Here is an 11,275-nt window from a genome sequence, read left to right on the forward strand (position 1 = left end):
CTTCCATTTTGAGTATTCTCATTATTATATAGCCATCTATTCCTACTATCCGGAACGCGAGATGTCAATAATGGATAATAACAGACATCATTACAAGCCCAATTACATCAATGGGAAAACTGCAAAACGGAAGCCAAAAACACAGGTGTGAACTGGCTCTTACATATGCAACTGTCTCCTGCCCCCCTCCCCCATGTATATGGTGACATGGAGGAGAACGTTACATGTGTAGTCAGTGGGTGCGGTGGAGCCCTGGCTGCCCGGGCGAGCACTATGCTGTGAATGGCCCTTTGTCAGCCCGGTGCCGGCTCTGCCTCCCTGCTGAGTTTCGAACCTTGTGCCTAAATCTGTAGACCAATCACAGAGAAGGCAGTGGGAGGAGTTTGGTGGCCTACGGTAACCTCTGGTTGGCTGTAGTAACAGTGGGCGGAGCTAGGCTTGTGCTTGTTCCCGTGGTATCCGCAGAGAGAGCGGGACAGGAAGCAGCGCCGGAATCCGAGCAGCCGCGGTCATTTCACTACCGAGACGCGAGACACTCCTCTGTGCATGCCGCTCTCCCGCGAACCGGGCTGACATCACACGGTGAGTAGGCGGGAAGCTGTAGGAGGGAATGGGGAGGAGGCCGGAGCGCATTGTGCGCGGTACCGGCCACTAGAGCCGGAGGCTGCGGCCTGTAGTCTCCGGTTATTATTCTCGTATATAACACAGTTCAGTTCTATTAGTTTCTGTGTGTAACCGATACTATAACAATGGACGACTATAAAATGGCGCCTGTCGCTCTGTAGTCATCGGGCAGCTATGTGGTGACGTCACTACGGAGGCCTCCGCCGGCCATCCAGCCTCTTGCATCATTGTACAGGCGGCTGCTTCAGTTCAGTATGATGGATGCTTTACGGCTGTAGACGCGGCAGAGCGGGGCCTGGATCTGCTGAATAGATCGCAGTGTCCTTTTCAAGATCTCTGCTATCAGTGAATGGTAACCAGTCCTGAGTAAAAATGCCTTACTGCACTGATAAGTGGTGAAGGGCAGGGAATCCCAGCTGCCTATGGCAAAGAAACCGCACCACTCGTGTCTGAATACAGCCTAAGGTGATGTATATCTTGTGGCTGGATATACATTTTCATATATGCCTATAGTGCCAGTGGGCACACAGTGTGCTCTAACTGCCATTGATGCAAATAGAGTGCATGCTCTTTGTCCATAAGAACGTCTGTGTGGCGTTCCCTCCTCCTCCAGCTTGATGACGGGTGCTTGCCTGGGCTCTTCTTGCTGGATTCGTGAAATTTAATGGACATCTACCATCAGACTTACTGATGCTAAATGTCTTCAATGAAATTCTCGTTGCCTTGTCTAGTGGGGTGATCTTTGTTCTTTATTCCTGGGATGTCCCCGTTCCTACTGTTCACCATCGGGCTGTCTACAAATCTTGGGATCGTACTCTCCAGTTGGATTGCGAGACTTGCAGAAAGCCGCTGACGTCACCGTCTGTCAGTGGGCTGGACAAGGAAGATCAGTGGTAACTGGAGGTGCATAAATAATGTTCTTCCAAGGTGGCAAAGCCAAGATGAGCTCCAGTGATGTCTGCCAGGGCATCTCTGGCTAATTTACATATTTTATCAAAGTTTTTAAATAATGCTGCCCTAGGATTAAAGGGGGAAAAGAGATACCTCCTATACAAAGTAACAAACATTTAGTTGAGTGCCTCTATCCCTAAATCTGCTATTAATATCCATGAAAACTCTAACTCTTAGATGGCTGAGATGTTGGGGGCAGGGGGCTTTGGGGGAGAATTATCAGTCGTGGAGGGGAACGGCAGCACAGCGCCCCCCCCCCCCCCCCCCCCCCCCCTTCCCGCTGGAAGAAGACACAAGTCCAACCTCCTACTTGTCCTGGTCACAGGCCTAGGTATAAAAAGATCTTTGGAGAGATTCTTGTACTGTCCGTTCAGGTATTTGTACATTGTAATGAGGTCTCCCCTCAGAGGGAAAAAAATAAATAATAAAAAAAACCCCACTAAGTTGTCACTTAATGTATGCACTAAACGGGGTGGGGCGGGGCTCATATATGCTGGCGCACAATCATTCCCTCCACTTAATTCTTCTGCTTCCGCTTAACCTTCATCACCCTGGTACTTCTGGTTTTCAGGTCTGCAGCTAGCTTTAAGTTTCGGGCCGTCATGAGACTTTTTTCCAATGAGTGATCTCTTCAGACCATGGAACGTCACTTCCGATTTCACTTCACTTTTTGTGTTGTTTTCTGGTCCAATGATCTTCTGGCCGGGCACAGGCTGAAAACTGAAAGTTTTGGAGGTTAGCCTTGTCTTTCTCTCAGCAGAGTACACACCATTTTCCTGGTGATTGGTAATGCGGACTGCAGCATTATTTTTGTTATCTCAAAAATAATGGAAACCAGATGCAAGGTCCTTCTAACAGAATAGGATGATTGACAGTGTGAATGAAGCCCATGTATGAGGTCTGACTTGCACACTCTTTCCTGTCTTCTGTGTCCCATGTAGAAGACATTTCTTATATAATGTGTATCTTCTCATTAGAGTGTCTGTGGCTTATGTCTGGAAAACTACAGTGTGTTACTAAAGGCAATATCCAGGCAGGGTCTCAACCTTATTTTTTTTAAAGGACCATGTGCTACCTGTATCATACAGTTCTTATAGTCACATTCACTTCAATGAGCAATATGACTGGCTGTATAGACCACCGCGTCATGTCGGAGTTGTGCAGTTTCTTCAAAAAAGATAGGACATGTGCTGTCTTTTGCTGCGTGGCCCCCTGACTTCTTATACTGTGCCCGGGTGAGCACATAACCATGCAAGTCTCTCCCTTATTTGTGACTTGATTTTGGGCTGACCCAAGCTAATGTAGACTAATGGTCGCTATTTCGGTGAATTTGCTCCTCATCAGCGTAAAGCAGGGAACTGTCTTACACTAAGACAATGGCCTCTCAACCAGGTATCATGCATGGCATACAGGACTGTTAGGACACTTTGTAAGGAGAGAAAAAGACTATTCTAATTACCCCTTCCATGCAGTTAAGTTTATTTTCATTCATTAAATTTTAATTTTTTGGGTTCCTATGATGCTTATTGGACTCTTGGCGGGTTTCTATTTGCCGGCATTACATAATAGGCAATGGTGTGGCCCAACCTTTCCCTTTCAATGGTTCAGACAAACAAGCAGGTTATTTGCCATTACGTGATGTGGACAAGCTTTCATCTGTCATCTTATTTCTTGTGGTTATATATTATGTTAAAGAGTCAAATCCATATTCATTTAGGTATAGTAGAGTGCTAGACAACACAAGTACCTGATGTCAATCACAAGCTGCCCTGATGGTAAGGTAAGTATTTGGTACATTTTGTACCCCTGTGTGCTGTATGTTATTTTTGTGGTCTCTAATAACAATTTTTTTTATTTTTTTTTTTTCTTCTTCCTTCCATTTGTTCTAGCTTGTAAGACTAAGCATGTAGGTTACTTTGGTAGGAGGATTACAGAGAGGCCATTACACTTATGGGTAGGGTGACCCTCTGCTGCCATGACACATTAAATGGCTGTGTGCATGAGACGTCTGCATTCTCACTGAGCCCCCATGTGCGTAGCATTTCTATCACTGTATTTTTTCTCTCCCTCTCCTATCCATACATACAGAACAGTGCGGCCTGAGTTGAGTGAAACCATCGTAGTGTCCCTCAGCTGAGATTGTGGAGCTGATGTAAGTTAGTAGAACATATCAGTTTGTCACATTTGATGACTATTTTTCTTTAATTTTGTAAATTTATATAAAGCATGTCTTTTTTTTTTTTAATTAATGCGTTTTATAGGAATTGCATTTGTCCTATGATTATTTTGCTTATCTGTTAACAGATACTGGACCTGCAAACCTATCCTGTTCCATTGTACCAATAGCCTACCGCAGGTTATCAATTTCAGCTTGAACTGCTGCTTTACTAAGATGCTGAATACTTTTACAGTCATAAAATGATTTCTAGCCTTTTGTCGATGATCTAAAAATAAGAGACGTGATGCTATTATATGCATTCATGTAATATGCTAAAGGAGTCCAGTGGTATCTAGCATCCTTCCCACCTCCATTCATCTCCTCCGGTCAAGTAAGAGGCTAGAAGACAAATTTCCACAGCAGAATCCTCTTCCCTTTGCTCAGTCTCCTTTTAGCTGTGACGTGTACACTGGAGATCAAAATTAGAGGACAATGTAGAATCACTGTTATTTCTGAAAAAAAAAATAATCTCCATTGATCAACATTTAATCGGATTTTTTGTAAGAGGTGCACCATTCCACTAGAACAATGTTTTACATTAGTATATCAATCTAAAACCTTTGTTGATCTCCAATTATGATCACAGTTTTTGCAAAACAAAGACTGTAGCAGAGAAAATTATAACCTACATTGGTGACTGTGGTAACCATCAGAAAATCAGTAGGAAGTGCAGACCCTTGCTTTGAATGACTTCAGCACACCTGCAGCACAGGACATCACTAGTCTGACACTGTTTTGGTGGGATTTTCTTCAAGTCTCTTCCATAGTTCTGTGTTTGTTGGCCATAACGTTCATAGATGTGTTCTATTGGGTTTAGATAAGTACTATGTGCTGGCCATTTTCTGTTTCAAAGATCTGCGTTACCCACTTTGCTGTGTGAGGTCCGTTAGGAAGAATGCAAGAAAGGAACCACCTGTTGTTGAAGGTTCTGATACACTTACATTCACTCTGCCATGTAGCAGTATGAGAGACCCAACTCCTGCTGTGGCAAACATTCCCGAAATCATGACACCTCCTCCACCATCTCACTGACTTATTTTTTACACTTTTTGGCTTCAGACTTTTCCGAGTTTGTTCGACGAACATAATCCTTCCCATCAGATCTAAATAAATTGAACTTGCATTCATCACTAAAATGAACCGCAGGCCGCTTCTCCTCTGTCCACACAGCCTCAGCAAAGGTGAGTCCGGCCTTTTGATTCTTTCTGCTAGTGAGTGGTTTTGGCACTGCAGAGTGGGCTTTCAGTCCAAATGCTCTTGAACGTTTTGACCATGTATGACTAGACTGATCCTTAACCTGTTCACAACTACACAATGACCTTGACATTTTTTGATCTCCAGTGTATATGAAGACTAACCCCTGCAGGATTTATGCAAGAGGGAAACTGATTACTTTCAGCATTCACTTTTTTAGGTTGAAGTAAAAATATTTCACTAGTCTTTTCTGTTAGAGGATACGCCAGAATTTGGAAGCGTTGTGCACGACCAGGAGCTGTCAGTCGAGGGGAATAGGCACAGGAGCATTGGGGCTCTGTACATCAGTGGGTCACATCTTGGGCATTTGTGATGGCAGTTCCAAAGGCAGTAAAACTTTGGTACTGTCAGTCATGTAACATGCATGACCATCGCCCCAGGTATGTTGTGCTTTGACCTCCTTGTTCAGAATTACAAAAGGTACAGTGCTATGATTCTGCAGTGTAATGTGAATTGGCTGTGCACTGCAGGGGAAGCTTTCGGGACAATTGTGATGAGATATGGGTTAAAGTCAAGTTACCTTTTATAATATGGGCTCTAATGTCTTACAGCATGAAAGTATGAAAATGTAAGTCAGTGCAGTCTACAGCTTGTTGGTGTAGAATGGGAGTGCTATAAACCATGTATAAGCAGCAGGCAGATTGTGTCTATTGCAATTTTGCTTGTTTATGTAAAATCATGTGTTTTTTTTTTTTGTTTTTGTTTTTTTTCCCCTTCTCCCCTGCATGTGTTTTACTGACAGAATATTGCACTAACTGGTGTATTTTCGTTTTCTGTACAGCGCAGAGTAAATGCTCAGCGTTTCCTGATCCCTTATCGTTCAGAAACGCTCTTCCCATATGAGGACCATCCATAGTGCTTAGTTGTGCCGTGGATCAAGGATCTCTAAAGCAGCTTGCGTTCTCCAGTGCAGACTTTATTTGTCATTGGCCTAGACATGAACAGGACCGCAGTTGTTTGCCACTTTTCTTTACTTCACTGTGCCGCAGTACACACACGAAGAAAACATTGTAATTGCCTTCTAAAGAGGTATCGGTTTTATTTAGCACATAAGTGGTTGTGATTGCTTTAGCAGCCTCTGTATGCTCTTGCATTGTCTCAGTATAAGCTTTTGTGTGATATTGGCAGTGATACATCAGGACATTATTGTACCACTCTTGAGCCTTCACTTATGCCTTTTCTTTTGTGTTTGCTCCCTTACAGGACACCATGTTTACTCGAGGAATTAAAAGAAAGTGCTTGGATCCAGAAGTGATTGATGGGGCCTTAGTTGACCTTAAGACTCTTCCTTCTTATACCCTGGAACGACAGTCTATGTTGGACATGTCACTAGTAAAGCTTCAGCTGTGCCACATGCTGGTAGAACCGAACCTCTGCCGTTCGGTGCTCATTGCCAACACTGTAAGGCAAATACAAGAGGAGATGACTCAAGATGGCAGCTGGCAGTTCTTTCATGCCCACCAAACCAGTGAGCCAGCACCAGTGGATCGTCTTGTTTCGACAGAAATTCTGTGTCGTCCTAAGGATCAATCTGAAGAGAAACACATTGATGATACGTATATTACATACAGCGAAGAGTTGGAGGTTCAGGAGACTCAGGAGATTTCTGAATTCTCAACAGTTGCCTCGGTTAAAGCCGCACAGAACGGTTCATCCAGCTTCTGGGAGATTGAAGGTCCACAAGAAAATCGAGTAAACCTTCAGAAATCCATAGACCATATATTTGAAACCTTGGAGAATAAAAATACAAATTCCATGGAAGACTTGTTTTCGGAAGTTGACACTACTTACTATGACCTTGATACGGTGCTGACTGGTATGATGGGAAGTTCCAAGATGGGACATTGTGATGTGCTTGAGAACCTGCCCCCGTCACCTGCACCTACAAACTGCAAGGCAGAGCTCAATGAGATTGATCATATTGTGGAAATTCTTGTAGAGTCTTGAGGAGGACGATCCATTATGCATGGCGGTGTGTTTTTTGAACTATGGTTTTGTTAGAGAGCAATTTTCACCTCCAGTCTTCCTCTTCTGCCAGGTTATTGTATTTTTTTTTTTTTTTTTTTTCGGTTATATCCAACATGGCCACAATTTTATTTCATGAATGCCCGTCCATGTATACGGTGGTCCAGTCTTATAGGAGACTGGCTGTTGTAGCATCTGCTAGTTTTATGATTATTAAGGTGCGTTTGTATGGAATTGAGTTAAAAAAAAAAAAATGGCGGCACCACTGTGGTCTTTAGACTGATATTGAGGCCTAGCCCTATGCACTGGAATAAGGCTGCACTCCAATATCGGATACAACCCATTAACTAATAGGGCCATGGTTTTGTTCTGAATCTCATAAAATCCTTTAAGGCCAGTAATTCTGGTCAGGATTTACATCGGTATTAAGAAGCTGAAACCAAGAGTAGGACCAAATCATTCAGTTATATATTTTCTGTTTAGATTCCGCTCCTGGCATAATAATGCTGAGCTTGTGCAAAATCTGCAGTTGCAGATTCGCTAACATCAAAGGATGAGATTTAGAAAAATCTCGCACCCTTACTGATTTTTATTTTGGCAGAACATAACATACAATATGCTTATTAATATCAACTATGCCAATATAATCAGGATTCCTCTATTTGTTAGCCTCCCGCACTTGATGAAACATTCGCGATGTCACATTTCTATGGTTATGTAAATTATTGCATAAAGCAGGTGGGGAGCCATTGGTTAGAAACCATGTAATAAAGGCATTTACATGCAAAAATCTGTATTTGCACCATAGTGCCGTGGTCCCCAGCTGCTGAGATTGCTGGGAGTTACAAGTGGTGGGCGTCTACCATAGAACATAATGTATTGTTACACAAATAACATCTATGTATGTTAATTCTTATGCTAGTTACACTAATCCACAGTATTTATTTCATATAGTTATTGTATTTTTTACATTTTTGATCAATTATATTTATTTTTTTTTTTTCTTACTACCATTATTGTAACATCTATAACACAATGTCATGTGACGGTTTCATTCCAGACTTAATCATTTTAAGATCAGCTCACCAAAACCAAATTTTGGGATCATATCTATCATTGTACGTTAAGTACTAAAGTGCGGGGAAACGCCATATTTATGACACATGTGAAGAGGGAAGTGTAAAGGACTGCAATCCATTATTAAAGGGATAGTCCCAACTCTAATGGCTATTACCAGTAGATGCAAGAATCTAAGCAGTGTTAATGCTGGAGATTCCTGACTTAAACAGACCCCCCCCCTTCCCTGTGGGTTCTAACCTTTACAAAGGTTGCAGTCAGTGGGGATGTACATGGACACTTTGGTAGAGGATTTCCACCACAAAACGAGCAATTTTTAGTTGTTTTTTTTTCTCCATGACCTGTATCTACTTGTAGCATTGGCTCAAAGGCCACAAACTCTGCAGCCCTTTGGTAATGTGTATTGCTTGGAAATGTTATGAACCCAGATTATTGGATATTACCAACATGAGATTGGGCCTGAGCTCTTATTTACACTTGAGTGCACTTGTACAACCATTTAGCCAAAACATGGATTTGGGTCTACAGAGAAAATCTGATCTGACCTGTTTATTGGAGCAATAATTGCTGATATGCATTGCCTTTTTATAATGCTAGTTATGTTGTCAAAATATATGCAAATATAGGGGTGTTCCAGCCACCTTCACCACCTAGCAAAAAGGATTGGGTTCTAGTGTAGAGGAATCCCATCTCCCCCTCGCTATAGCAGAATGTCTACTGGATATTTTGTAGTGGTCAACCACCTCCTGGACTATTTTATGCTATGTTCCCTGTTATAAGATTTTCAGTTACATTCATAAACTCAACCTCCACCAATGAATTCAAGGTACAATCCAGTCAAAGCTGATTAATTGATTAATGCCTAAAGGGCGGAGCCTGACTCTAGGTTCTAGAACTACCGTGAAGGAGTCCTGCTCCTCCAGGCCCTGCACCATGCGTTATTCATGGAATCGGCACTGACTCCAGTGTTTTCTTTATACAACTTTGGACATATCTATTGGATGAAAGGTACTAAACTATCTGACTAGTGGGGAACATTCATAAATACAAAACTATCTCCATGTATTCCTTCGCCTAGGACGGTTAATGTTTGTTCACAATAGTCCTTTCTACAAGTTAATGGTCAATTATCTAAAAGCTGCAGTTTATACATAATGTTTACAGATTTTGTCTTCATGTTTTAAGTCTTAACATATAGTAGAAGAGCAAACGTATATAGAAGAGCAAACTTATACGTGCCTCGTACTTATACATTCGTTATAGAGTGTATTCTACCCTCTTAGTTCCTAAGGATCTCCTATATGTACAGGATTTTTTTTCTTTTTTGTCTGTCTTATTTCTGTGGCAAGAGAATTTTTAGTAAAATATGAATAATTTTGATTACTTTTGTAACCATTAAATCTTCAGATGCAGAACTTTAAGTGCCGTGTATACATATCTTTGTATATAATGGTTTTAAATTGGTGCTTTAAGCGTCTTTTTATAAAGGAATGCTTTAATAAAAAATGGCTCCCTTTCTATTCCCTTGCCCTGTTTTGGCCCATAATGTAAATCAAAAGATGGAGACTCTTCTATATAGTTCTGTCGGTGTAACAGTAGGTATCCAACCGGTCAATGACATGGCTGACATACTGTACGATCAGACTGAAGGCCTAATGTAGAACTTGCATGTTAATATGTTGGCTGTAATAGATCAAGTCATTAATGTGCCTTTAAGTCTCCTATCCATCAGGTTTAGCAGGGAGTTTTCTATACTCTTCATAAACCCTACAGGTGCACTTGGAGTATGATGCAGTAGCCGATGTTCATGGATGTGTTCTATGTGCACGTGGCCCTGATGCATTTATACAGTATTGGATGATCTTGCCTTTTTATAGCCTGCTTTGTTATATTATAATTGCAGTTTTGCAATGAATGTAGTTTAATTATGGTATGTTTTAATAAATGTCTTTTTCCACTTTGTCTCTTATTTGTGTTTATTTTGCACCAAATATGAAGACCCTCAACCTAAAATTAGACGGTCCCCTACTTAAGAACACCTGACTTACATACGACCCGTAGTTACAAACAAACCTCTGGATGTTGGTAATTTATTGTGCTTTAGTCCTAGGCTACAATGATCAGATGTAAAGTTATCAAATGTGTCTGTAATGAAGCTTTAGTGTTGTATTGATTCTGATGACAACCCAACATTTTTAAAATCCAATTGTCGCAGAGACCAAAAAAGTTCTGGCTGAGATTACAATGATAAAAGATAACGTTCTGACTTGCATAAAAATTCAACTTAAGAACAAACCTACAGACCCTATCTTGTATGTAACCCGGGGACTGCCTTTATATCAACCGGACACTGGTGTATGTAAAGGGTTCATGGACTAAGCCCTCTGCATACAAGACAAGTGGCTGCTGTATTTAATGGCAGACAACTGCCCTGATTGTTGCTGGCACAGACTGTGGCTGGTTACCCTGTTGGGAGGGCACCTAATAGTTGCCATATGTAGGAGCCTGAAAGAGACTCCCATGGATGTCTTTATTACAGTCTGCCAGAGGCAAAATATTTGCAGTAACTGATACAATTGTATTGAAGTACAGGTGATCCCTGACTTAAGAACACTCGACTTACAGACCACACCTAGTTACAAACAGACTTCTGGATGTTGTTAATTTTACTGTACTTTAGCCTTGGGCTACAATGATCAGCTGTAACAGTTATCAAATGTTTATAATTAAGATTTATTGTTAATCCTGGTTCTTACGACCCAGCATTTTTAAAATCCAAATTTTGACTGGAGTTACAATAGGAAAGTATACAGTTCCGACTTGCATACAAATTTAATTTAAGAACAAACCTACAGAACCTATCTTGTATGTAACCTGGGGACTGTCTGTTTTATTGTGTAATAGCTCATACTTCTTGGGGCTCAAATTAATGTAAAAAGTATTAAATATGTAAAAATAAAGGAAAATTTCAAATAGCTTTTTCCTAGAACACATGTATAAAATTAAATCTGGAACATGCCGAGTATTCCTGCAGCCACAAATATGAGATTAAGTAAAAAAAAAAGTCTGTGTGTATATATATATAATGCATATGCCATTCTAGAAAAAAAAATTCCAGATCTTGCCTCCGATTAAAAATGGAAGTGATAAAAAGGTGGTAGAGTTGTCAGAATTGTATAATTGAAA

General features: G+C 41.2%; 1 protein-coding gene across 5 annotated transcripts; it reads left to right on the forward strand.

Annotated features, from left to right (window-relative positions):
* Positions 1 to 409: 409 nt before the first annotated feature.
* CDCA4 (cell division cycle associated 4) lies at positions 410 to 10,046 on the forward strand. 5 transcript variants are annotated; one of them, XM_072115876.1, is made up of 5 exons: positions 410 to 582; positions 3,664 to 3,727; positions 3,880 to 4,974; positions 5,829 to 6,076; positions 6,251 to 10,046. In XM_072115876.1, the coding sequence occupies exon 5, from the start codon at positions 6,257 to 6,259 to the stop codon at positions 6,992 to 6,994; it is 738 nt and encodes a 245-aa protein (XP_071971977.1). In that variant the 5' UTR covers positions 410 to 582; positions 3,664 to 3,727; positions 3,880 to 4,974; positions 5,829 to 6,076; positions 6,251 to 6,256; the 3' UTR covers positions 6,995 to 10,046. The 5 variants fall into 5 exon arrangements, with proteins under 5 accessions (XP_071971977.1, XP_071971976.1, XP_071971978.1 ...); XM_072115875.1 differs by having other exon boundaries at positions 3,664 to 4,974; XM_072115877.1 differs by lacking the exons at positions 3,664 to 3,727; positions 3,880 to 4,974.
* Positions 10,047 to 11,275: the final 1,229 nt, after the last annotated feature.

This window comes from Engystomops pustulosus, chromosome 7 (assembly GCF_040894005.1).
Source record: "Engystomops pustulosus chromosome 7, aEngPut4.maternal, whole genome shotgun sequence".
Lineage (NCBI taxonomy): Eukaryota > Metazoa > Chordata > Amphibia > Anura > Leptodactylidae > Engystomops > Engystomops pustulosus.

Bases quoted from the DNA above. Each gene is read 5' to 3' on its own strand.
- CDCA4 (XM_072115875.1), top strand. From the start codon at position 6,257: ATGTTTACTCGAGGAATTAAAAGAAAGTGCTTGGATCCAGAAGTGATT.